Raw genomic sequence first — 27,687 nt, 5'->3', positions numbered from 1 at the left:
ACTCCCATACTTACCATACTTCTTATTATATGCAAAACAATTTTCGTTATTTTTGCTAGAGTGAAGAAACTCTAGAATACAAACGTCGTACCTATGAGCGCAAATTTGCTGCATATGCAGAATGATCGCGGTACCTCAACACACATACACACTCGGTCATTTTTTACTACGGATCACCCAATCCCGTACTCAGGCTCATCCGGATGCTGTTGACTGATGCAAAAAGAAAAAAAAAACAAACCCAAGTAAACGGAACCGCATATAGTAGATAAAACACTATTTTAACTAGTTCCGCGTGGTTGATCCATGTACTCAACTTTTTTTTAATTTTTTGGTTAAACTGTCCATTTCAAAGCATTCTTTTGTGTCGTCCCTCTTTCATCCGCGATATTGTTCACAATTCCATCATAGTTGCTCTCGTAAGTCAGAAATAATGTAAACTGGTAAAAATGCTTTCTTTGTGTTCGGAAATGTAGTTCGCAAACGTGTGTGTGTATGACAAAAACCCGAACTTCGATATACATAATGTGATAATTCTTTCTTTATTATTTTTTATATAATTTCCTATCTCTGCCCGTCTCGAATGTATACTTTATATACGTTTTTTTCTATAATCAAAAGTACTGTTAATAATAGTGAAAAGAAATATAACTTTTAATTTTTCCAGAAAAGAATCGTCACAGTTTTAGAAAGAATTTTTGTTTTGGATCATGATGACTGTAAATGAAATTTAGGTTAGTAAAACGACCAAACGAACGGCTGACTATCCGGCTACTCGATAAAATCAGTCTATTAAGCCAGAATAAGCCATGACATAGTAGGTCATTACGCCAGGAAGAGAAAAGAGAAACCTAAGAAAGTCATGCACTTTGCATTTTAGCAGCAGGACCTTTATCTCTCAACACCATGCAACCATATGATAGACCCTATAAATAAGGTAGTTTTACCAAAAAGTCCCTTAAGCCGCATAACAATCGCCTTCTTTATTCCGCAGATCGAACTTAGCCGCATGCAACGTTGCTCAGGCATTCACCATATACAAGTGAACTTCTCTGCAGTATATTTCCTTGGATTGAGAATTGAACGGCGACCAGAAATCGACAAAGGTCCACATGCCCCAACAGAACTTTTCACTGGCAAGTTGGATCTAATCAGGATCTATTCGAGAATTGGTGCCTGAATATATTCAGGGGGTCTCGAGCTGGGTTACGTTCTAAAACGTAACGCAGCATGGCTCATAGACATTTATTCCGACAATAATTTTGTCGAGAGAGTTCTCGTCTCAAATTCACCGAATTTTCAATAAATTTGCCAAATACTTCTATGTCGCTACTGATACTCAGAATGTTTTCATTCATTGCACAAGTTGTGCGGGATAAATCTGCACAAATATCAATTTTACGGAATCCATCAGTACTGGAACAAATCAGTTGCCTGGCACGTTCCAATTTCACTTCGAAAGCGAGCTCCTGCCAGTTGGAGTAAGTTTAGCTGGCCAACTCGCAGTGTAGCTTGTTTACAATCTAGCCTTCTGACCCACTAACCCTGCTCCACGGGTGGTAATTGGCAGGTCGCGGGTCGTTCTTATCAGTTCTCTCATAACCATGCTATCCACCAAATTTTTGAATAGGCATTTCATACCGGTCAAAACGTGGATGTTCGCTATGTTCATATGTTAACGATTTTAATTTTTTAAACTATGATTTATGCTTTGTTTTCCTTGTTGGAATCGCGAGTGCGAAATTGCGGATGGAGCTGTTTTCAAACACCAATCTTCGCCGGCAGTTTCATACGGTAAAATACGTACATTTATGATAAAACGCAACATTTTTCGAATAAAGGTGGAAACAAAAAAACTGCGCGACGCATTCCGAGCAGTTTGACGTCCAGGCGAAAACCAAGGTAGCGATACGCAAGGTAGGTGGATTTAGTCCCATCACCAAGGTGTACACATTGCACAGGCGCTATAAAAATCGAAACACCGAAACCAACAACAGCAAATGCTCTTTCTCTCTCTCGCTCCCTCGCGCGCTGTTCGAAGCTCTCTTGTTTATTGTTTATGGAGCCTACAGCAAATTGGACAAAAATGACACGAGTGGCGCAACGTTTTCCAGCGGCCGTGTCCGCGTTGCTGTCGTCTTAATCCTTACTAATCAGCGCGTACCATAAATTTCGCTGCCACTGGTGTGCCCACCCCTTGCAAGGGGCCCCCGTTATCAAAACATTCGGTCAGCGGCAATTAAAACGACCGCCCGAAAAGGGGTAAGGTAACATACGAAAAAAAGGCACACACATCGGGTGCAAAAACCAGGTGATAAGGCGGGAGAGCAAGCAGAAGAGCAACAAGAATAAGAAAAGAATAACCTGGCTATCCAGCAGCAAAGGGCCAAAACCTGTGCCAATTGTGCTCACAACACTACTGCTCGTTTTATCCGGTGTCGGTTTACAAGGGCTTTTCGCAATCACCACGAGCAGCTCCCAGTGGTGTTGATTTGATTTGCCCTTTTGGTGTATGTCCATGCGGTTCCGATGCAGCAGTTGCATTGCCGACTCCGTCCGGATTGTGCAGTTGCGTACACGTGAAGGAGCTCCGCAAGTGTGTATTCGCCTGTGTATGTGTGTGTCTACTTGTGCTGCACGGGTGCAAACAAAATAATTGTGAAGGATAATCGATTGGTTTGGATGTTGCTTCCGAGTGGCGTTGATTCAGAAAATTCGATAGTGAATTTTCCTAGACCAGCTGCGGTAGAAGAAAAGCGCACCTGCGGCGTGAACGCAACAAAATCATAGCTGGCCGTGATAAACATGATTTACACTAGTCATTCTCGTTTCGCTCATCTCCAAATCTCCCTCCCACCCACAAACTAGTAGTGCAGTATACTACGGTAGCGAAACAGAGAGGTTAATTTGTACTGCATGCATACGTAAGTAGTGTTTGGGATATCCTCTCACTGCAGGTGTATGTGTGTGTCTCTAGTGTGCCCCGCCACATTTCTCTTTGAAAGGTAAGTGATGTGTATGCGTGAGAGAGTGTGTGTCAAAAATTGAAGGATAATACCGCCCACCGTCATCCCCTTTCTACGCAGGATAACGAGTTTTGGTTATCCTTTTCCCTACCAGCGGGCCAGTGTGTAAGTATACTTCGCAGAACAGTTCAGTGTGTACCTTGGCAGCGTGTGCATCTCGTCGCGGAAACCCAAGACCAGGGTTTTCCCTGGACACGACCCACACACCCCATCCAGTGACGAGGGATGTAATTATGTTGCCACTTGCCAATCGTTTCCGTCACCCGGTAGGAGCAGTGTTGTGCTTTTTATTGCCTTCATTCCATTGTTTGTGAGCATAGCTAAAGTGCATTGCTGCGGGGTTAGAAGCAGCTCCATAACACCGAATTGAGCTGAATTGAAATCAATTCTTTAACTTCTTCATGGTTCCTTTGTTTTGTTTGTTGCGATAATTTACGCAATACCATCCATTAGCCATCCTTGCGAAGTGCTTTATAAGTGTGTACGTGTGCGGTCGTGGCTAAGTGTTTGAGCGTTCTGATACTACTGCTACAGTAGGCCATGTCCTTCGGTGGTGTTTTGGTGCAGCAGTGGTGAGAAGGAGGGCGAATAAAAAAACGGCCAATCAGCCCGAAGAAAGTGGTGCGTCAGTGTACGGGGGGTAGAAAAGCATCCCACCCCCTTCCATCCATCTATCCCATTTCCCCGCCAAAAAAAACGGTGGGTGATTGAAATTCTTCGCGGTGTGCGTAGTGTAAGGGTGTAAAGGAGGAAGAAAAATGGGTCAAGCAGCCAGCCAGGATGATGCGGAACAGGGTGGACAAGCTGGCGGTGAGGAGGAGGACGACGACGGGGGCATCATCCCGATGCGATCGGACCGCTTCCTAGTGGTGAGTATATACCGAGTGACGTTGCGCATTCATTCATAAGTTAAGACGTCTAGTTTCTCTCTCTCACTCTCTCTCTCTCTCTATCTCTTTACTGTTGCTTCACCCGTTTTTATGTTGTTTCGGTGTGTTTTCCTTTTGCCAAGTTATGCGATTATTCGCACCCGCGGATGAGATTGTTGTTGTTTGCGTATTCTTTTTGCGCACCACATCTGCGTACATTTCCGTAGAAGACGGCGTAGAAAGAAGAATCGGTCGACGAAGTGTCCCGTATGTCCTGTGGAAATAGACAGTGGGCCATGGGGTTGAGTGGCACGCGAAAAGGGCTTACTCAACATATCAGTTTCAACAGACCCGGGCGTGAAGGAAGGGCCATGGTCGTGTATGTTATCCGACGCGTGGACGATGGGAATGCAAATGTGGAATGTGTGTGTGTTTTGTGCGCGTCTTTTTGTTTCACATGCTTTCTTGTACGATTGTCGCATAGTAAATAAGCGTATGGAACCATTTGCGCGTCTTTCTCGACCACCACCCGTCTACTATCGCGCGTATATTTTATTGCTCTACTGCTCGTTCACTGCAACCGCCATCCAACGCTCAGCAGTTAATCGGTTCGCTGCCTGCACGTGCAACAGTGTGCCGGCCATGATCGGACGAGATATATTAAATGGAGATGATGATGCTATTGCTATGCTGTTGCTTGTTTGCTGGACGAACTTTTTCATTTGTTGCCGTTGTGTCTTCTTTTCTTCTACTCAGCTATTTCTGCACAGCCAATGCAGAGGCAGGGGTGGTTTGACGGGGTGGGGAGACAAGAGGATCTTTTTTACATGAAATGGCGTTCTATGCGTGCGGTGGGGTGACAAACGACAAACGCAACACGTGCAACTAGGTGATATCTTTACTTTGGTGCGTAGTTGTCGGTGTTTCCGTTATCTATCTATCTAGTTATCTACGGAATTAATATACAGTGCTGCTTGAATTGTTTCGTTTGACTGATTATGGTTTTGTTTCTTCTCTTGGTAACTATTTTTACTGCCAGGTTTGGATGGTACAAAATATTTCAAGCGCAAACCCAATGGGCGGGCACCCATTAAACACTGCCAGCAATGTTTTGGCATGATTGCACTCGTATAAGCTCAAATAAAACTTATTATTTGTGCTTCGTATTATCGCAAATATTCCATTAGATTACATTTTTTTGTTACTGTTATTGAATAAATTATAATTTCCCCTAATTCCTCAGTATTGAAATAAATGAAACTGAACAATGACGGGAAAATATACCAGTATAATATAATTTCTTGTCAGTGCTCTAAAAACGCCAAAAAATTAAATACTATTATATTTTATTTGTTGTTTTTCACATGAAAGCCACATATTTATATGATAATAGTTTTGAAACATTATTCTTATTACTTGAAGAACGGGATTTTCTTACTGCTGAAGAAAGAATTAATATATTAAGTGAGTGACTATAGAGTGAGTTAATTCAAACCTCTACAAAGGGTTTTAGTCACTATTTTGCAACTTAACATTTGAAGTGCATGGGTTGGGGATTTTTACTAACTCGCTCACGTCTGTTTAATGTGCTTCAACTAACTATATATATATTTAATACTAAATAATAATTAAGAATATTGTAATAATTGTGGCATTTTTTTTTACTAAATTTACGGATTTATGTTTCCTATAATATTCTATAATATCCTTGTAACCCTGTAGTAACCTTGTACTATTAGGGAAACAACTCAAGAAAAGCATTGTTATTATTATCAAGAAATAAGGAAATTTAATGAAATAGTTTTTATTATGATTGAAGTGTCTCATTTTCATAAAATCAAGCAGGAACAACGTTGAAATTCCGTATCTCACAAAGTTTTCGAGATCATTTCCGAAGTCTACTGTACTGGACACAATTCCACCAGGCACTGACAGCACCAGACGCATACATACTGCGACTCTCGCCATCCATCCTTTCTTTGTCATGCATCTGACGGCTGGTTGGAACTTTGGAATGGTACGGAAATTTAATAGCCTGCCAAGCAAACGCATCGGCATCGACGTGACCTGGACACGGGACAGAAAGCCACGGGTGTCTGTTAGAACGGGTGGCATCGGGTGGCTAACGCTTGCCTTCATCATCATAGTAACGTTTTACGATAGGGGTTGAATTATTAAATAAATACTTTTCGCCGAGTGCGAACCCCGTTGGCCTGGTATTGTGCCGGTCCCATCTGGATAACCCATTGTGGCGACAAGATCGAGTTAGGGAACAATGCATATAACAATATATCGAAGACTTGGTCTATTTTCCATGAGTGTAAAGGGCGACGTTCGAGTTTGTTGCATGAAAAATACAAATAAGCTGTCGTAAAGAATTTAATACACTAAAATTAATATTTCATCTCATGGAGACTGCCGATCCCAACAATTTCAGTATATTTCTTGTACAGTTTTAAAGTTGCTCTCCGATGTGTTGCTCTGTGCGCACAATCGAGATCTGCTGACAATAATCAAACAGACCTTCCGAGAGCAAATTCCTAAACGGTTGCCAGTGACGAAAAGCAGTTATGCGTTCGTCCTTTGTCCGATGGTAGAATGCAAAATGTAAATATTTTTATCAAATGCTCACGCTAAATTATATTGTTAAACATGCCCTGCTTTCCCTCGGTTCCTGCAGCGCAGTCCATGATATCAACAGCAATTTGAATTTGGCTCGCTGCGAGTCGAAAATGATCGACGTTCAAGCACCGATCAACAAGACCCAGTTCCAATTCGGTGTCGAAGGTGTACGAAAGTAGTTTTGCCCAAGCGTGGATATGATGTTGCCATGATGTGATGTGATAAATTGATATTTTACCAACTAATTAGCCAACTAAATTGTTTGTTCATCTGACGTAGTGCAGGTTTCGAGCACAGCACTCATCCTTTCATCGACAAGCTTTACCTCCAGCACGTTTGCCGTACGTCATTGGGGCTTTGTTGGTCTGTTGGTTCACTTGTGCAAAGTATTCTGCCCACTTCCAACGTACGCCTTATTAATCGGTGGTAGCTAAAATTCGTATGTACTTTTGCAATTTGTACTTATTTATGTAGATATGACGTGCAAAATGAAATATAAATCCCAGCTTATCATAGACATAAATGGGGGACATAAATCAAGCGATGGGGTATGGGATGGGTTTAGCACGTACCTTCACCTCCTGCATCAACAGTCGTGAAACCGGCCATGATCGATAAACCTAGCCCTGTTTATTAACAATTGGGACACTGTACTCGAAAGCGGAGGCAGGATATACACATGCGATGTGACGTCACCGTGATGGGAAGATTTGGACCGTTTTTCCCTGAGGTGCGATCATCGAAACCACCGAGCGTGTGGCTGTTTAGTGTGCGAATTAATAGCCTACAGGGATCCGTTAGTGGGCTGAGGTCGAAGATGATGGTCGGGATGTAAAAAGGAGGTGAAAAATCCATTTAGTATGTTAAATGGTTGTATCAACTTGTTTCGTGTTGCTACGAGTCCGGTTTGCATGACCCGACGATTTGGATGCAACAAGCCGGTTCTGAGGAAGACAAAAAGAATAAGTAGCAGATTTGCCCACCGAGAAGGAACATTTATACCATGGGAACACACATTAGTTCTATATAAATGAAATTAGCTGATGAAATTACATAATCATCTCTCGAGATTATATTTATTCACCTATCTCCAAGCTCAAAGCACGTTGCTCTAATAGTCGCGCTAATTTCTTGCATTATATTGTGACATTTTAGTACAATTGGCGACCGTATGTTGCTGGCCAGATTTACTTTTACGAGATGTGCAAATTTGTAAGGTTGTTTAAATTTTTTGTTTGCTACCCGTACAGCGTTTACCAAGCTGATTAGCTACAAGTGACGAGTTTTATCATCAGATCAACATACGTCGATCGTAGACACATTTAGAGCAATGTCCGGGAGTTGTCGTTGAGTTCGAAACGTTCCTTTGTGTGCAGCGTAGCATGGTGCAAGGTGATAATAATCACATTTTATGTGCTTTTTGAATGAGATTTGCCATAAAAAATGTAACACTATAACTTTATAATGTTTACCCAAAAATATAGAGTAAACTTGTCCTCCAATATGCGGTTAAATGTCTTTTGTTTTCAATTTGTAATATCATGTGGCGCACGCGTCACTTAAATGTGAAATCGTTACCTAATTAACTGTTAGTAGTTTTTGTTATGGTAAGCAACCATCACTGGCTCCTATGCGCTATTGTTACAAGTTTAAATACCGATAAATAATAGGCTTCGAAAGATTATTGAACAAATGTAACATAATCTTAACTGAAACGATCTTCTACCCACACGGTCCAAAGCAATTTCCAATTTAGTGTGTTTATTTTTAGAAATCGATCGTCGAACAATCATATCACTTTTGTTTATGCAAGCTCCACACATTGCTGGTAGGTGCGATCGTACTGATATGTTTGCCAAGACGTACACCACTTCCCTATTTATTGTTCCGTTACGGATGCGTTACACTGTGCGTTGTGTTTGGCGTGATGCATCTACATTGAGCGGTACGAAAGTGAACATGAGACTAAGCGAGTAACTCACTACACGCGTGCGTGTCACACTTGCTGCGGAAAAAACGCGCGACCCTCCATACGCGACGTCATCCTTATGGCAATGTATGCTTTAAAATCGCTGATTGATAAGCGCATCAAAATAAAAATATAGTATTTCAGTATGCACATTTACAAATTGACTAAATTTCTCCAGAAGTTGTCTGCAAAATGCAGTTTTCTAGAGTATTGGCAAAATTTAATTCAATATGATAATTTACGGCAATCACATCGGAATTTAAGGTTATCAGAAACAAGTATGACTTTGTTTGTATGTTTTATCAATAAATATTGGTATATCAATGCATATTTTACCAAAGAAACTGCTCTGATAAATATAGAGATTATTCAGTAATTCAAATAACGCATTTAAATTATTGTTCATTTCGTTCGTTGGAGTAGATGTTGCAAACTGGAAATCAGTAATAAAAATCGACACGTTATCTCCTACGTTCATGTTGACTTTTTACATTTTTGCTTTCATAATAATCATTAGCACTGTTCGTAACTGAAGGAATTCAATAGTTTCAAGGTGATTAGTACAGTTTCCGTTTCAAATAAATTCTTAAACTCCCCAATCAACAGAAGAGCTCTTGCTAGGAATGATCATGTCCCAAATACTAACAAACCGTTCTTTATAAAAAAGAGTACACTAACAAATGGCTTAGTGCAATTCTTGTTAGCTAGTAGCTTGTATCTTGAGGTTCGCCATTTTTGCTGACACTTGAATACTCTATTCCTTTGTACTGATTACTTAGAAATTTCGATATTGCCGTTGTTTATTGAGACAGGGATTAGATTTAAGGATTTTTGGGGTTTTAAATATGAGAATTTATCATTTATGTACCATAGTTTGTTTTTAAATGATGCCATATCAGATAATACAGCGCGTTGTCGCGAAAAGATCAAATTGATACCGGACAAAACCCTCCAAAATATAATTTTATCAGATGCACTAAAACTTATTGGTTTTGAAAATTTGCGTAACATATTCAGAAGGTAAATATTTTTAAGAAAGGAGAATTTGGAGCCTTCAGACCGTTCGTTCACAAGACAAGAAACTGTTCCTGGTTCTGTCTGAGAACTGGTTCTTATTTTCACTCATGCTCAGCCAATAATTTCATTCCATGCACCGATCAATCCACTCTGTACTAAATCTGTCACGGTTCTGCACACGTCCGGATGCACGACGTCATGATCACTACGCACTACGGGGGCCCCAAGAATTGAGAGCGCATTGCAAGTGGGTTACACAGGGGCGCCAAACACATCGTGATGCGTATTATTGTGCAGAGCGGGCGAGAGAAGAGAGCAAAAAACAAGGCACGGTTGCAATGCGTTTGTGACCACTCACAATTCCCCGCCACCCTTCGCGGAAAGCACGAATGCGTTCGTCATTATCAACCTCACCCTTTGGAGGGGTTGATTCGTGCCACTGTGTTTGTGTGCGCGGGTGTGTGATGTGTTGTTATTTATACCCCAAGACTGGTCAGGCCGCAGCAAACCCCGCGAGCATGGTGTGTAGCAAGTCGGAAAAAGACAGAGTATGAAATTTAATGTAGACCACACTGTGGTGCAGGGAGGGAGTATACACTCAAACACTACGCCACTCAACTGCCGCTGTTCGGCGCGTTCTGAGAGTACGGCATAGCGGCACACGGCAGTAGCTACCCTGTTCTCTTGGCGTGTTCCACCCTTGCAGTGTAGCTTATTTCACACACACACAGACACACGTGTCGACTGACGGCACCCTCTAACCTCCGCCCGCTGGGTCAGTCCATCGAGCCGTTAGACCGATCGCGATTCTGCGACCGTACGAGCTGATGGTGAATTTTCCGTCAAATCAGTTTTTCGCCCACCGTTCACACCGATCGTCGTGTGTTGGAAGAATCCCGCGGTTTTCGTGGTGGAAGCAAACGAAAAAACCACAGTTGGGGTACGGTTTTTTTTTGCGAAAGAGTAGTGAACGTTTCTGCGTGGTGTGTGGCGTCGAGAATGATGCGTTGTTCACCGTGCTTAGTTAGTTAAGCAAATTAGTGTGCTTTACCGAGGTTTGGGTGAAAGAACATGCGGTGGAAGAACAATTTCTTTGTTGTGTTCGATTTTGCATCCAGCTGGTGTTGCCGCAGTTAGTACCAACCGTCGCAAGGGCTTACGGACAAATCGATCGTCTTGATTCAGGCTCCGCCGTTGTCATCGCTCCGTAACAATATTTGTTACACATCGGGACACGGGCGGACCACCGTGTAGTCGACACGCGGTAGTGGTTTTAATCCGTTCGGGCGGACTGTAATGTGTGTACAGTCTGTAACGCAACCGCATCCGTGTAGCTTCGTATGTTTCTACGCATATTGAAACTCCGTTGCATTACTCAATCCGGTTGGCCGGTCGAAAATCTTTATTCGGAAGAAAGGGATTGGAAAAAAGGACTTTTCTCCGGAACTGCATAAGGGTTTTCGCTGGCGGACGGAATCACTAGATCCCTCTCGAAATACAAAGATGCTGCAAACGCGAGAGCAGTATACGCTCACGAAGACGAGGTGGTCCATTTCGGTCGGTTAATGTTTGACCACCATCCGTGTCAAAATCTACAGCTTTGCAGCGAGTACACTCGCGGCAAGCCGCGGTTCACCGGGTAGAGGTTGCGCCAGCGGGAGAATTTTGCGGTACGCGGTCGAGAAGCCGACCTTATGCCGGGACGACGGGCACTTGATCGAACCCGGTCCCTGGTACCTGGTCGCGTATGTGGGAAGCGCGGACGTGCGTTTATAAAAAAAAAGCGGATAAAAAAAGAATCCATTCGCGGGGTGTTACGGTGAGATGCCGGGTTCGGGAAAGTGTTGTTTCGGTTGTTGGAAGGAAGGAACTCACACACGCCCCTCCATGCATGCCCTTGCAAATTGGTGAATCCGATTGACAAGAATATCCGTAGTTTGGTGGTAGTGAACCAAAACTTCGACCGACAGCGCAATAGTGCTCACACACTGCGCCGGTCACAGCGCGAGTCGTCTCTCGCGAAAGATCATCGATTCGTGCGAGAGACACCCTGTTGTTGTATGGTTTTTGAATTGTTTATATCAGATAGTAGCGAAATGAATTTAGAACAATCGTTTAGTAGATGTTTACACATTCATTATAGTAAACCAGTATTCATAGCGAGAAGGCGAGAGTGTATAAAGCTGATCTTCTGCAACACAACGGGTCTGCTTCGTTAGTTCCGAACGCACGCAAGAGCACCACAGAGAGATTCTTCAAACAAACAAATCAAACCAAACAAACTCCCGCGACACGGTACGTTCCAACAAAGAACACACAAAAAAAAGCATCCCACACAGTTTATTTTGGTGTGCATGGCTGTGGCCGCACACCAGCGCAGAAAACAGCTGTTTCTGAGTGCGCGATGCATGCGCGGCAGGGGTTTGCCCAGTTTGTATTGGTGCCACAGCCACTAAACAGAAAACGGCATCAAAACATGACCCAAGTGTTTGTATCCGTAGCATTGGCGTGCCATTTCGATCCACCTAACGCGTTGCCCGCGTACGGTTCACATACAGAAGGATCCGGTAGTATCCCTTGGCCCAATCCTTTACGGACCGCGAGCCGTCGCTTGCAGTGTTGCGTCTTTATCGCATCCCGTTTGTTTGGTCCGAGTCGTAAAATGGGCGCAATTATTGTGTGCCGCCTTTGTTTGGCTGGGCAGCCTCGATCGTGTATCAAAATGTTGTTTTGCCTTCATTTCGGTTTTTGGGTAATGGACGCTCGCACGCCGCGGCCCCGCAATATATACTTATCGATGCGGTCCGGTGTGCATAACCGTAACCGTATTAACCTTGTGCGCATATATATGCATTTTACCGTGTGTCATGTTTAGTCATCGGCTAACTGGCCTCGTTTCGTTTGTGTGTGACGGTCACCCCCGGGGTGTGTTGTTGTGTGCAATTGGGGGATTCTTTGTGTGCTGCTGCTGCTGCGACGAAAGGTTCGTTACAGTGCGCGACCGCTCCGATTCTTCTTGGTTTCACTGTCCGAGTGGGCTAAATTATAAACGCAGAGCGCCCTTACGCGTCGGATGTATCGGCACCCCACAATCGATAAGCCAATCGATCGAACACTTTTGCAACTGTAGGTTTTCGGTGTGGAAATGATTGTTTGCCTGTGCTTAGTGTACAACCGCTGTAAGAGCAACTGGTGCGCGTGATAAGGGCGTGTTTGTATTGGCGAGTGCGTTCTGATGTCGGTATTATTTACTTCTACCCTTAACGGGCAGATAAAGTACGTGACGGGTTTTGGGGGGTGGATGTTGAGTTGAGCTCCGTAGTGCGGAGAAGATTGAATTGTTCTTTGGACAGCTTTGGGGCGGGAGTGCTAACATCCAGCACGAATATGATCAAACTCATCTTTGTGTTGGTGAGTCTGTAAGGGGATTATCTTTCTCGCTGCTGAAAGGGGAAGGTGTGCCATTGAAGGTGTTTATCTCCTCGTGTCATAAATCATTCCGGTATGCTGGTTCTACACTCGCCCTTCCAAATTATACACCTCAGGATTGGCGTGCCACCTGCGCGTCTCGTCGATCACAAATGGGGATGGAGTTTGGTTCGATCAAACACTCGCAACCTGCCGGAGAATTAATGAAGGTTCTTCGAATGCAGTTTTGTTTTTATTACAGAATGCGGTGCTAATTAGACATGCTAGTCGAGATGCTGTAAAAATGTGTTTTTTTTGCAGTGTAACAGCTTTGTATCCCATTTTCTAGGCCACAACACACTCTCTTTGCTGTCCTTGATCTGTGAGGGTGGCTGCTTCGTAAGGCTTGTCAGTGTTAAGTGAGACACACCGTACTATCGATGCAAGATCATCGTCATCTCAAGAATTCCGAACCCGTAACCGCTCCAAACGTGACAAAACGATCGTGCAGTGGGCTGGATCGGATCCGTGATCCGTTCGGGTAGTTAAAGAGACGAGAGGGGGTGAGATATCACACCGTGCCGTTGAAGGTTATGACGCCGAAACCGGTCGCACACGCCAGGTCTCCAGTCTCTCGTTTTCCGCACACGGTCAATACGAATAAATATGCACAACAACCGGAGAACGCCATGTTGGGGGCCACACACACCCCATCTGACATTCGGAACCTCCTTTTCGTGTATGTGTGGCAGTGTGCCATGCTGGTCCACACTTTCATGAATGGGCTCTGGGCGCAAAACAACACGATCGCGGTCTCGGCGATTCACGATCGGAGTCGGTAAAATAGTAAACAGTATGCCGTTGGTGGCTGATGTGTGGCATCAGTTGTGCACGTAGTGTTCCATTAATAGCGGCCCAATGTTAGAGCGGTACTTAGTACACTGTGCGCAATTCTGCAGCGATTGTTGTGACGGAGTTGGAATACGTTTCGATTGCCTTCAGATCGGAGCTTCAAGGTTGGGGGTTAGTGGATGTGCCTTGAAACCTAAGACACTGCCGTTGTTGCGATGGTAATATTCAAGACGTCCTCGAACACCTGACGACGAAGGCTAAGCGCTGGGATCGTTACCCAGTACGAACTTCCCACCCTTTGAAGTGGTTTGTGTATTCTGCCTTTACGGGGTCATCATTCAACGGAGACAGTTGAATGGAGTGGAAGCGTAGATTAATCTCCGACCGGGATGGTATGCGACGTCCATAGCTGGTGCGTATTTGTCGTAGGCAAGTGGTTTGCGCGTAACCAGGGTGTCCGCATGTGTGTACTCCAATTGGCAACATAGAGGCTTAAAGAAATTGTTTTCAGCCCGTGTGCGACCGTTTATCAGTGCGGTTCATGGTACTGCGGGCTGGGAATTGCCAGCCGGGGATGATAAGATAGAGCGAATAATTGTGCCATTAATGGTGTAAGCCGCTGTCAAAAATACTGTACCCATTCCACACAGCGAGGCTCGTAGCCAGCGATGACGACGGTGACGACAGAGTTGTGATGTAATGCTTTCGGCGTGTAAGGACAAGGAAACGGGTTTTGCAACGTTTAATCTCTCGGTTTGAATGTCTGTTGATCAAAAGCAACAATGTGGATGTAATTCGTCTCGTTTCTTTCGAAAATATCCTTGGAATCGTGTGCTACTCTCGGTCAATTTAAAATGTACTCGTACGATCGTTGATCCTCCTGAAGTTGAGCCATCGAAAGATCCAAACTGGAGATGAATATTCCAGCTGTTAGTGGCTATTAGTGGCCTCGTTATGTGTTAGCCAGCCCTTTCTTATACGCCGTTCGATCAGTGCCTTTTACAGTGTTCCTTTCCCCCACACGTTCACAGCTGCCGATATAGAATTGTAAACAACGATACGCGGTGTACTTAAAGAGGTGTACTAAACCCGTCTTCCGGAGGATGTAAAGCTTCGTGACAGTAATAAGCCGGAGCCGGAGGGAAGTGTTTTGCACGATAATTAATATTTTATTACATTGTTTGGTGGTTAACGAAAAATCGATCCGCGTGTGAGTGATTGCCGTTGCGCGAGTTAATGTCGAATGTTTGAAGTTTCCCCGAAGTGTGTGTAGTACTGCAATTCACGCTGTGTCAAGATTATTAGCAAACGTTCTTCTGCCCTCACGTGCTGAGGTGGGTGACATTTTAGCACCCCATCCATCCCGCCCTTTCGCTGGTGGGTGGCTTACGTGTGACCGGATCCACCACATCGTCACGCCCGTGTTCGAGCAGTGCAGCTGCAACATAAAGCATCATGGCCAGTAAAAAGGCCCGACGGGTAGGTGTCGCACACTTTTCGCCATTTGTTTTCACTTCACCCGCCCATGTGATCTGCCCATAAATTCGCTCATTAATTTATTGCAAACACGCGGTCGAAACCGCGTACTGCTGACCATCATCGGTCGGTCGGTTTTGTTGCTGTATGCCACGCACGGTTGGATATATGGATCGTGTGAATAATGATGGTCAAGAATGATCAGCGGAACAAAATGATATCGATGGTGCTGGTGTTCCAGTGTTCCAACATCAATGTTGCTTTTTATTAATTGTTTTGCTCGTTTGTGACCGTCGAAACGGAGGGATCCTTTCTATTCATTTGCTTCCCTCGGTGCCAGGGTCGTCGTGAGTACAACCGGTCGGTGTCTGCAGTTTGCAGCTAAAGACATGGCTCCCGGTACGTTTGAAGCATGGCCCGCGTGCGTAGGATAACGTTGCTAACATTGACCTGGATTTCGTGCCGCGTTTTACTGTTTCTGTGCTGTGGTGCCACGCCGCTGCTACAACAGCGATAAATGCGTTGGAGCCAATGTCGCGTTCGATGGTAACGATGGGATGGGTAGGAGTGGCGGGTTTGCTGCATCCGCTGCCCGTTGCATACATGTGCATTCTTCAACCTTGACGCCTGTCGAGACGTCGATATCGTGGATGTTGGCATTTCGCATACGGTTACCGTGTAATGGCCAGATCGAGCCGTTTATTATGTGTTTCGTTTACGAAGCGTTTTTATTTTGTACTGTCGATGTGATATCGGATTATGGGCAAAGAATGGGGAAAAGGCTAATTTCCGATCCAAGCGATACTTCGATGGCGCCAGTTTGGGGTTGGTAGAAATGAAAACAAACAAGAGATGTATGATGTATGTACACGATTCGCTGGCGTTCCGGATGTCCGGAAGCCATTCGAGACATGTGGAAACTGTCCAAAGGCACTTTAAAATGAAAAATGAGTTGTCAAAGTATCTTATTGGAAGTGTTCCGATTCGATCGAAGTTCCGAAACGGCAAACTATCGCTAGCCGTTTGGGTTTTGTTTTTGTTCCACGATAAGCGAAGATTTCTCATGTCCGGCGATCATCAACCATTGTTCGATTTAGTGCCCCTGAACAGATGCCAATATCATTGTTCAAACAGCGCTTTCTACGCTTCATCGAGATGGAAGCAAACAGTAAAACCAGAACTTCTCCAGCTGGCGATCGACGCCGTGGAAGTTGATGAGTCATAAGTTTCAATGTGTCGCAATGTGCTTGATGAACCGAACCAGCGAACCCTCTTTGGAACGTTGGACTGCACCGCACGGGTAACCCTGTAGGACCATATCTCTGTAAGACGGAATGAAAAGCAGTGTCTATGGTGGTCGTGTGTCGGCCACATTGGAGTGGTGCCGTATGCTCCTGTGGGTGTTTTGGTGGTATCGGGTTCACCCGTTCCCCAACCGTGAGCCAACAAACACCGACGAGAATCCGCCGATAGAGATATAGGGAGGGGTATAGCGACACACACGATCTGCACTCTTACCGAGATAGTGGCAGTGCAGTAGCAACGACGGCACCATCGGGACACCATCGTTTAATTGGCTTTAAAACAATTTCCAGTACGAAAATCGCACCATTCCGTGGCCGGTGTTAGTTGCGTGCCGATATACCCAAACGCGCGGTCTTGGTGCTGTGTTGAGCTCCCGTGTCCCACCGTAACATAAACGCGTGCGCCCCCTGGGGCTGAAAACGTCTGTCTCTGCAGGGCCTAGAACGTGTGCTTAAGTGTTTTAAAGGCAGGATCGTGATTAGTGCTCTTTTTTCGGCTTTTTCGGCGTTATGTGAGGCCGACTCTCTAGTGACATAGTGGTGACAATTGGCCAGGTTTTTGTTACTGCAGCTTCTGTATTATTACTTCGCTTGGCGTGCGAAACGTGTGAACCATGACTACTAAAGCGAACAAAACCACGGTGAGCTGACGATGAAAACACGAGCGTTTTTAATTTGTTACGCCAAGGCGGCGGGATCTTTTCTTCACCGCCCATTCATCTAACCAGCGCGATCGTGAAGCGTAACGGCAATCGAGCGAAAGTGATCGAGGATCGTACATTATTTAATTGGCATTAATTGAGCTGTTTTGATGGATGCAAACCAAATTTCATCTCGGTTGGGCGACATAGCGCCAAGATCGTACATTGTTGAACGTGATGTTTATTCTTCAAGGCTGTTAAAGGCTGTTTTTTTGTTAAATAATTTAGATATTTTGAGGTCAATTTTTCACACGACATGACCGGTTCAAAATCCGGTCCAGACCAATCCTCCGCACGCAGGAGTGATCATCTCACTGCAGGGGTAAATAAAGTTAAAGAAAGCCAGAAAGGGACAGGCCTTAGATCTCTTGAGGTTATTGTGCCGAAAGAGTAGAACAATGTTGAGGTTAAACTGTTGGAGCAATTTTTCCTGGGATTTAAGAGATTTCTTGTTTTCTTCATTAGAAATTAACACATCATTTGCGGAGTTCTATCCGCTCCAAGTGTGGGGAAGATTTCGTCCCATAGCGCAACAATACCTGCAATAAATACGTCCAACTCAATTCGTTCAATGTCCAATAAATCTAACGCGTGTCTCGAGTGGCCTGCCCTTCGCTAGATGGATGACCGTGGGCTTGACAAGAGATACGTAATAATAGGAGTACTTCAGATCGCATCACTGTTGCGATCCCGCCCCGGCAGTTTCGAATGTGCTAACGATAATGATAAACTCCGATAATGGCAATAATAGTGGAGCCGATGGTGGAGGCCGGCGGTTAGCAATATCTGCCCTGACAGGCGCTGGAAAATGGATCGGACATTATTCGACCATTCATCTCGCGTATCTTATCTCCCTTGTGTGTGCGTATGTTTGCTACGTACCTTTACTACCCACTCGGTCGATAATCTGTCGGGAAAGTAGTAATTTCGGATGGACATCGCGGACGGGGATTGGCACGTTGCCAAGGGTGCGTTGCAGGGCTTTGGAGTACCGGCCGGAATTCCTTCCGATGAGTGTTGTTGTTTCGAAGGTCTGCTACTCATCCTTCTGATTGACCACCGCAGGGGATGGGGGAAGAAGGTCACTGGTGTGGAATAGCCCTTTCCAGTGGGATGATAACTGCGCACACGTGATACTCCAACAGCGAGCCGCCGCGGTACAAAATCACCTGTCACGAGTGTGCGTTATGTGTAGCGGAATGATAATTTATTTTGTGCTGAGTTTTCAATCTGTTCCTCCCCGGTGCACAATAATACACGATTCGATACGATCTGACGTTTGATTACGTGCCATTTTTCATCACGATCATCCGGTTGTTGTCCACCGTCCCTGTGTCGGTGGGGTCGGCCGGTAGTTGACGGTAAATCCCTTCGGACGTGCGCATTCCAGTGGATGGATGGATGGATGGAAAATTAACGTAACGACATTGCTGGGCTTTCGATGCAACGGGGAATTACTATTGAATGGGTGTAATATCGTTCCACAATGAAGCTTCACGCAACAATGTTGAGGATTAGGTTGTATTTTTTTTGTTGGAGTGCTGAAATGCTAGATTGTAGAAATGCTACAAACAATTAATGACTCTTCGTCAACGGTCGCCTGCTGCGGCGGTTATGACTCATCGTGGACCCCATCAGCTGACCCTATTTTGCCGTCTCATAAACACAAAGGCATCAGACAACAAAACGGTCTAACGCAAGGCATGGCGCCACTGTATTCTACTCCTCGACAGTGCACAATGTGGTTTTGTCGCGTTTCTTTCAAGAAAGAAAAGGAACAAAATACTACCGGAAGGAGAGAACTTCACTGCCGATTCCTCCCGATGTTGCGTTTCCCTTTCGGGACGATTTCAACCCCAACAATCGCGGCAGAAGCGTGTTTGTTTCTGTTCAGTGTAGCAACAACATGCTTCGGCTGTTGCGCTTGCGACAGTCGACCCTGGAATTGCGATAAATCGTTTCATATTCCACCAAGCATCGGGGGTTGAAGGGGGGAAAAACTTGTCTGGTCATTGACATGTTGCCAGGGAGCGCGAGTAACTGCGAGCAACCGATCGCGAATCGTTAGATAGGTTTAGAGACTGCTGCAAGATTCCACAACAGATGTGAAGCTATTCTGCCGTTTTGAAGGAACAAACGTGTTGTGAGCAATTTTGTGAGGACTTTTGTGGAATAAATGTATAATGTATTCGACTCGATAGACAGCTAGTTAGAAATAGGTATCTGAGAGGTATTCAGGTATCACTCTAGACATCATTAGCATAGTTTTCATTCCTCACCAATCGGTCACAACCATAACCCCCCCACATATGTTCGCCTGACGTTCACATCCTTGTGGTGCAGCTGCAGTGGAAAACCCTTTTTCGTTGCAGAACCCTTGAAGCTTGCAGAAATCTCTCTAGTTAGTTCCACCCAAAAAAACCCACCTGTTGACTGCACGTAATGCCAACAGACGCCAATGGTAATGGTCGGAAAGCTACCATCTGCCAGTACTAGTCCTCCCGTTCGCTAGTTACAGGCCAGATCCCTTCATATGACGTCCGTGTTTTTCCCGCGACAGACATCCATTGTGTGGTGCTCTGGTTTGGGGGATGATGTTTTTTTTTTTCTTTTCGCTGTGTGTGTGTGTGTGTGCATCTATAAATAAGTTGTCCCATCGCAAAAAAGTCCTCACCTTTGTCACCCGCTACCTGCACCGAGCGAAACCGAGAGTGTGACACACGCGCGGCAGTGCTGGTGTCGCGTGCCACAATCAGCGAAGCGTCAATGGGAACAACGGAAGCGTTCTCTCCGCTTGTACTGTCTAGTGTATGGCCTTCACTACCGTCACACACGGCAGACAATGTGGCAGCGGTGGGGTTTTTCGATCTCTGTTTTTGGGGTTTTGGTTCGTTCTTTAACCGTAGAGTTGTCAACCAAATTTACACACGTAAGTACGTAACCGGCATACCCGGGTATTCCATACGTTTTGACGTATACAATTAACGGTTTTCGTAGGTAAACAATGCTTCCTATACATTTATATTCTTGCAAATCTGTGAAAATCGGAACGTTAAATGAATATAGAACTATAATGCAATATTATATACATTTTTTTATATCTCACATATTGTAATACAAAAAAGAAACAAGTAATAGGAAATGCGTTGTATTACAATCCATTGTTTACATTTTCGATTATTCAGCATAACCATTGTCTTTATACTTTTAATTTTATGTAATGTATTTATTTACAATTTATTCATTTATTCTAGACTTTTTGTTGCTTGTGTGTATCTAAAATCTATTTCATTCATTAATTATGTTGTTCTATGTTATGATTAATCTAACGATCCATTTCAAATTTTAAATCGATTGAATTTGAAGAAGAAGAAGAAGAGAAACGTCATTCTCCATACAAAATGTATGGAATACCCGGGTATGCTGGTTGCCAACTTACGTAGTAAAGTTTAAAATAAATCAAAATAAAATACTTACTGCTTGTTGAAAATTACAATTTATGCACCAAAAAATCGGAAATAAAAAGTTGGGAGGCTACAGAAATTTTCAGGTCAATACAAGCAATGAATCAAAAGTAATTGCAGTTTAAAGTTGAAAAAAATACCCGGGTATCCGGTTGCCTACTTGAAGGTTAATGGGGTATGTGTATGGTTGATTTTTTTTCTTCCTGTGGTAAATACGGCGCCCGATGACAAACTGAAGCTATGCTCCAGTGCACACTGTCAACTGGGTCAACGGCAACGGCAAGGTGGGACAAAAAGGAACTACTTGAAAGGATAAAGGACCCGATGGTATGATTATCAGGAGGAGGTGTTGTACATGTAGCAAACAACCCTTGGAAGCGATCACGTAGTACGAAAAGTGCTGATCGATATTTCACACTCGTTAGTGTCAATGTTGTCACTTTCTTAACTAAACTGTAACTACTAGGAAGTAAAGCAGCAATTCATGGAGTAGAGTGGAGTGAACGAAGTTGAACGAATTTAGATGTTTCCGTGAAAGGAGAAAGTCTTTTTGCCTATGAATGTAACAAGTGTATTTGAAAGGAACAATAATGAGATTGTTATAATTCGAGAATCCTTATTGCTTTATTCGTAATCTTCGTTTTTCTATTCCACAAACATCACTTGATATTTGAAGTTCCATTGGTTCTAATCCGAAGCAAAACGGTGGTCTCCTACGTTCGTTTCGTTCCTCAAACGTAACGATCGGAATTAGAGCTGAAACGTTCATGGGGGTAGTACACCCCGTGCGGCCGCTGAAAGCTTCGTTCCGGAGTGCGCCCCCCATACGAGTGCACAGATGCATCCGCGTTCGTGGACAAATTCCCTTAATTAAACTGCGGTGGCGAAATCGTTTAACACGCTAACGACACACGATAAATGTTACGCAACGGTCACTACCATTCCGGTGATCTGGATTGGTTCGGGAACGTGAGTGTTTCTGTCTCTGACTGGAAATTGTCGCCGCAAGTTAATATACCATTTCTCTCATTTGTGACCAGCGACGATTATGAACGCGCATCCCCTTCCCCCCGTGTGTGTTTGTTTTTAGTCCAATTTAGAACCAGCAGTTCTATGGATGCGGCCCCCTCCACCCTCTATTACGCAAACACGAACACAAATTCATTAAAGAAACATTCCATTAATGGAGCGAATATCGGGATGTTGACCAAAATAAAATATACTGCCCATTCACTAGGCAGCAAGTTGTTTGAATTCATATGTCACAGCTATGGTGGCTTTGGATGAGCTGAACTTCAGCTTACAGCGGCTGAACAACAGCCGGTGTAAGAAGAAGCACATTGTTTTTAGGTACTCCCCGCCCCCATCATTACAGTGCCCTAATGTGTCAAGGCAGATGATGGATGGATTTGAAAACAAATGATATTTGATATGTTTTTTTTTGCGTTTTTGTACCGAGGGACTTTCCTTTTCGCGAATCATCTTTTATGAGTTGCTGTCGACCAACCAACGTCACAGGTTATTGCCAAAATGTTTATTAACCGAAGGAGAGAAGCGGAACAATAAAAGCATATTACCCTAATAAACTCCCTTTTAGTTAAATACTTACTCTTTTCTTCTTACTTACGTCATTTCTAATCGTTTATTTTCACTATTTTACCTCTTCCAGACGGACAGTGACATTGCGTGCGAGGAAGCGGCACGATTGACCGCAGACCAGCAGGAAGATCCATCGCCGGACGATGATGATGGAGGATGCGAGTACCATGATATGCCGCCACCACCGGACGGTGGGTTAGTATCCTTCTTCCGCGAATATCTCAACCTTACACTGCAACTTTCGCTAATCGAATGCATCTTTCCTTTCCTTCAAGGTACGGCTGGGTGATCGTGTTTGCGTCCTTCATGTGCAACATGATCGTGGACGGTATCGCATACACGTTCGGCGTGTTCCTGAACGAGTTTGTGGTGTACTTCGGCGAAGGCAAAGGCACGGTGGCTTGGGTCGGTAGCTTGCTCAGCGGCATGTACTTAAGTGCCGGTCCGGTCGTGTCGGCATTGGCAAACAAGTTCGGCTGTCGGGCGGTCTGTATTGCCGGCAGTATCATATCCTGCGCGGCATTTGCACTCAGTACGCTCAGCACCTCGGTGACCATGCTGATGCTCACGTACGGCGTAATGGGTGGCATCGGCTTTGGTCTCATCTATCTGCCGGCCGTCGTAGCCGTCGGTTACTACTTCGAAACGAAACGTTCGCTGGCGACCGGTATTGCTGTGTGTGGGTCCGGCTTCGGTACGTTTGCGTTCGCTCCCCTTGCCAATTTGTTGCTGGAGAACTTTGACTGGAAAAACTCGAACCTGATCCTGGCGGGGTTGATCCTGAACTGCGCTGTGTTTGGTGCGATGATGCGGCCGCTTACGTAAGTCAAGTGCCAGCAATACGTGTACTACCCAGTAGATTGCGATGGTTTTCTAACCCTAATTTGGCCCTAATTTTATACCATAATCGTTAAATCAGTTACCCGAAGGACGATAAAGTGAAACCATTGATGCAGCGCATGTACGAGGAGAAACGTCTCCAGATGGAGCGTGGCTCTATCGGTGGATCGTACTTTATGGTTCAGCTGCCCGACGGCACGATGGAGAAAAGACTGAAAGCACCATTGAACGCTGATCCCGGCGTACACTCCAGCCTTGCCCTGGACCAGCTGGCGGCCCAGCAAGGTGGAATGCATCCGGTTGCAACGCTGCCCACAATTTCGGAGTTTAAAACGCAGGAACAGAACGGCAGCAGTGGCTCATCGTCCGAATCGAGCCAGATCGAGATGAAGAAACCGTTGAACAAGAAGCGCAACACAAACTCCGAGTCGGATGCGGCCGACTACGGTGGGGACAATTTGCCCCGCAATGCCTCACAGCCTGCCTTTACCAGCCATCAGTCGGGTACGGTATTTGAAGCAAGAATACGATTGAAATTCGAAAAAAAAAATCGACTTATCATGTGTGTTTTGTGCTGTTTGTTGTCATTTTAGGTATCCCGAAGAATGGATCCGTACCGACGTTCGATCGCGTCCGTAAACACTCGACTGGAGAGCGATTCAAACCGTCGCTGGCGGCCATCAAGGCTAGCTCGCGGGGCGATGTCGGTAGCAACGGTGACGTACGTAAATCAATGCATCTCAGACTCTCGCGCGGCTCAGTCAATGGAAGCAAAAATAATAACGCTGAGGAATTCGTTAGTAGCCAATTGATTATGTCATTTTTGTCTTTAAATTCTTTTACTACAATTAACAACTCCCCACTATTTTTTTATTGATTGGTGTTTTGGACATTTATAGACTTACCGAGTTGTCGAGTTTTATCCTAGGTATTATCTAGCTATGATTAGGATGGTTTGTTTTTCGCTGTATATCTCTTTGTAGTGGCTGTACTAACGTTACACTTTTGAAGCGAATATTTAATTACCTCTTAGCATTGTTTCTTTAGCAGTTCTCTAATGCAATTAGTACGATTCTAGCCCTTGCTAGCAACACCTGATTGAAATCCTCCTTACTAACTCTCTCCCTTCAATGTATGTGCGAATTGGCGACCGGGTCTACGTGTGAAGTAATTGCCTAAAATTAACAGTGCGTTGAGAGAAAAAAAAATGTTTATAATTTTTACACCTCTTTCACGCTCCTTGGAGAATGGTTGTTAAATTTAGATTTACTCTTGGATGGTAACCAAACGACAGCATCATGCACCAGGATGCTGTGGTAGCGCGGTAACGAACAGTATAAGCTTTCTCGTGTGTACGTGTGCGAAGCTCTATCTTCTGGCTCGTTTCATTAGATGCTAGACAGATCGTCGGCCGTAGTAGCAAGTAACTCAGGAAGAAGTAGCCAAAAAAAACGCCACAAGCAAATCAGCGCTATTATAGAGCTCTCATTAACTCACCCACGCGGAGAGTTAAGCGTCATTCATTTCCCAATTGCATTCACTGCACATCATCATGCATTGCTTTCTTGGACGCAAGGAATTTTAAATAGCTACACAAACTTCGACGCTTTCATCGTATTTGACCATATTGCGGTTGGCGGATTATAGTAATTGGATGCATATAAAGTCATAGCAACTGTAACAGGTTTTGCACAACCATCTCTTTCGAATTGGTCGTATATATCGTCGCTAGATATCCTCATTAGTAGTGCCACGTCCATAAAACGCTTTTTTGCCCTTTCGCCTTACCTCACTTGCACGACAGACACATTCCCACTTCATTTACTCCTGGCTTTTCGCAAAACATTATCTATTTCTGATGAATTTTGTTTGATTGTTTATGTAAATATGTAACAAAACCACGTCAACAGGACGATGGCAGCATGTTTACCTCAAAAGCTTCGCTGAAGGCGGATCGTCCGGTAATGGTCCGTCCGCTGTCACGTAAGGACATCTTCTACTCCGGTTCCGTAACCAACCTCAAAGAGTTCCAGTCCCAAAAGTCGCTAACGAACTATCGCAATTCCGTCGTATCACTGACCAAGTTCGAAAAGGAGCATCGGAATGATGTGCGGGATGACGTAGAGAAAGGAAGAGAAGAACGTAAGTAGTGTGTTGTGAAGTATTTGTCGGTGAAACATTTATGTAATACTTCTCCTCCAAAATCTCATTATAGAGTACGATCTGTGCCCCTGTTTGGTGTTACCGGAATCGTTCAAGAATGCAATCGGTGCCATGATGGATGTTAGTTTGCTGCGCGATCCCGTCTTCATGATGATTGGCGTTTCGAACATCTTCGGTATGGCCGGTCTGTACGTCCCATTCGTGTACCTGGTCGATGCGGCTGTTTTAGATGTAAGCATCCCGTCGTTATTTATCCTGCAGGAGTTGAAAGCACACTGATATTCTTCGTTTACAGGGAATTGAACAAAACTCTGCCTCCTTCCTTATCTCGATCATTGGCATTACCAACACGGTAGGACGTATCGTGTGCGGCTATGTGGCAGACTTCCCGCAAGTGGACGCCCTGTTTCTCAACAACATCTGTCTAGTCATCTCCACCGTAGCGGTCGCCCTGACGCCTTTCTGCCACAGTTACGCGGCGTACGTGGCAATGGCCATCGCATTCGGTATTGCCATCGGTAGGTCTAATGCTTTATCTGCCGCTGTCTGGGGGTTCATTCACTGAATTCGCTATTCTCTATTTTTATCACGTTCTCGCCCTCGTTTAGCTGGCTACATTTCACTGACGTCAATTATTCTGGTCGATCTGCTCGGGCTGGACAAGCTGACGAATGCGTTCGGTTTGCTGATTCTTTTCCGTGGTGCCGCCACGATCGTCGGTTCACCGCTGGCCGGAGCCCTGTACGATGCCACACAATCTTACTCCATACCGTTCTTTGTCGCTGGAGGACTGTTTGCCCTGTCGGCCATAACGAGTTTTGCGGCACCAGCCATGAAAAGGTGGGAGAATTATTACACAATTTTCAAAACCATCAGTGATTGAGTGAGATTATTATTCTTTGTTGTTGTTGTGCATATTTTAGATTCCGCAAACAATCGGAAGCACCCGTGCACGTCGAGGTGTTGACTCCGATCGATGAGGAACCGTCTGAAGATTTGGCGGACGATGATCAACCGATCACGATGGTACCGAAGATCATACAAACGGCACCCAGTCCGTCCACTGAGCAACCAGTGACTTCGAATATCACCTCCACTACCACCATTAACAACGATGACCGTAAGCAATCGCAGTCCAATGGCGGCACGAAGGATACCGCCAAGGAAGTGAGCCAGATGGAATCCGTTCTGTAACGGAACCGTGGTTCGGCAACGGGTTCGTAACGAGTGTACCAAAATACGATGTCGGAGAAAAAGCCAACACTGAATGATATGGAGTAAGCGGCACACGTCGTGTGTCGTTCCAATGCCTAAACGTCCACAGGATGCTCATCTAAACGTGATCGATGAACCTCATCTTCCTCTCATCCACTTGCTTGCATACAAGCAAAACAGTTAAAAAACGCCCAAAAATGGATGGTAGGATGCGGGTAAGGTAATCGAAAGCGATTAGACGGGTAGTTTAACGGGAGGGAGCGAGAGAGTGGTGCGATTCGAGTGTGAGCGTGTCAAAAGTGGCCGCTACCGACTCCAATGTTTCAACTAGCTAGTGTTAGGCTTACCTAATTATACCTAAAGAAGAAGATTTGTTTTGATTATGTTATTTTTAATTAAAACAAAACGAAATGTTTTTATCGCGACGTAGCGAATGCGTGTACGTGGGACGTATAGTGTAGCATCAAGTGGGTAATGTGGAACAAATTGCAGTGCAACAAAAAAAGCACAAGTAGGAAAGTAGAAGAAAAGAAAAGCAAGGAAACTATGGGACAAAACAAAGCGAAGGAGAAAAAAACAGCATAGTGAAACAGAAAGCGAAAAGATGGATGAAAGCAACATAATCGAGAACAAAACAAACCAGAAAACAAAGAAGGAAACGTTAGTGTCATAGTAAGATACGAAAGAAGTGAATGAATGTGTTAAAATGTGTGCAAAGCATAGATGTAAACAAATCAAAAACAGATGAAAAAACCAAAAAAAATCAACAAAATGAGTATCGTGTGTAGTATCGGGCGAAGGCGGCATCAAGTGACTATTTAACTTTAACGTTCGCTTAATGGTTTATTTGATTGTTTTATTTTTTCTTACTTATTATTCGAAAATTCGGTAAGCATTGTTAATCTGTTACGGAAACCTGTACGATGGTTGATCGTACTTAGTTCTCAGTTAAGATATTTTAAGGTTTCGACGCCATATCCATGCTGGTTTTTTACGTTGTTAAAATGTTGGTACTCAGTACTTATCAGCACGTTACGTTCGGATCATTAGGGAAGAAGTGCAAAAAGAAATCTATTGTAGCACCATACGATGCTGCCATGCAAATCGGAAAAAAGCTAATCAAGTAATAACAGAACAATGCTCATAAACATCAAGGAGCAAT

The 27,687-nt window shown here is 44.5% G+C and overlaps 1 protein-coding gene across 3 annotated transcripts; it reads left to right on the top strand.

Moving 5' to 3' along the window:
- The first annotated feature begins 3,284 nt into the window (after positions 1-3,284).
- Positions 3,285-27,315, top strand: LOC128309327 (monocarboxylate transporter 13). 3 transcript variants are annotated; one of them, XM_053045681.1, is made up of 10 exons: positions 3,285-3,895; positions 22,378-22,502; positions 22,583-23,128; positions 23,227-23,651; positions 23,741-23,868; positions 25,058-25,289; positions 25,363-25,541; positions 25,606-25,828; positions 25,919-26,150; positions 26,234-27,315. In XM_053045681.1, exons 1-10 carry the CDS (start codon positions 3,785-3,787, stop codon positions 26,502-26,504), a joined length of 2,472 nt encoding a protein of 823 aa, XP_052901641.1. In that variant the 5' UTR covers positions 3,285-3,784; the 3' UTR covers positions 26,505-27,315. The 3 variants fall into 3 exon arrangements, with proteins under 3 accessions (XP_052901641.1, XP_052901640.1, XP_052901642.1); XM_053045680.1 differs by having other exon boundaries at positions 23,741-23,943; XM_053045682.1 differs by lacking the exon at positions 3,285-3,895 and adding an exon at positions 15,074-15,242 and having other exon boundaries at positions 23,741-23,943.
- Positions 27,316-27,687: the final 372 nt, after the last annotated feature.

The sequence above is a fragment of the Anopheles moucheti genome, chromosome 2 (genome assembly GCF_943734755.1).
Source record: "Anopheles moucheti chromosome 2, idAnoMoucSN_F20_07, whole genome shotgun sequence".
NCBI classification, from domain to species: Eukaryota; Metazoa; Arthropoda; class Insecta; order Diptera; family Culicidae; genus Anopheles; species Anopheles moucheti.
This window is presented reverse-complemented; position numbering and strand designations above follow the sequence as displayed.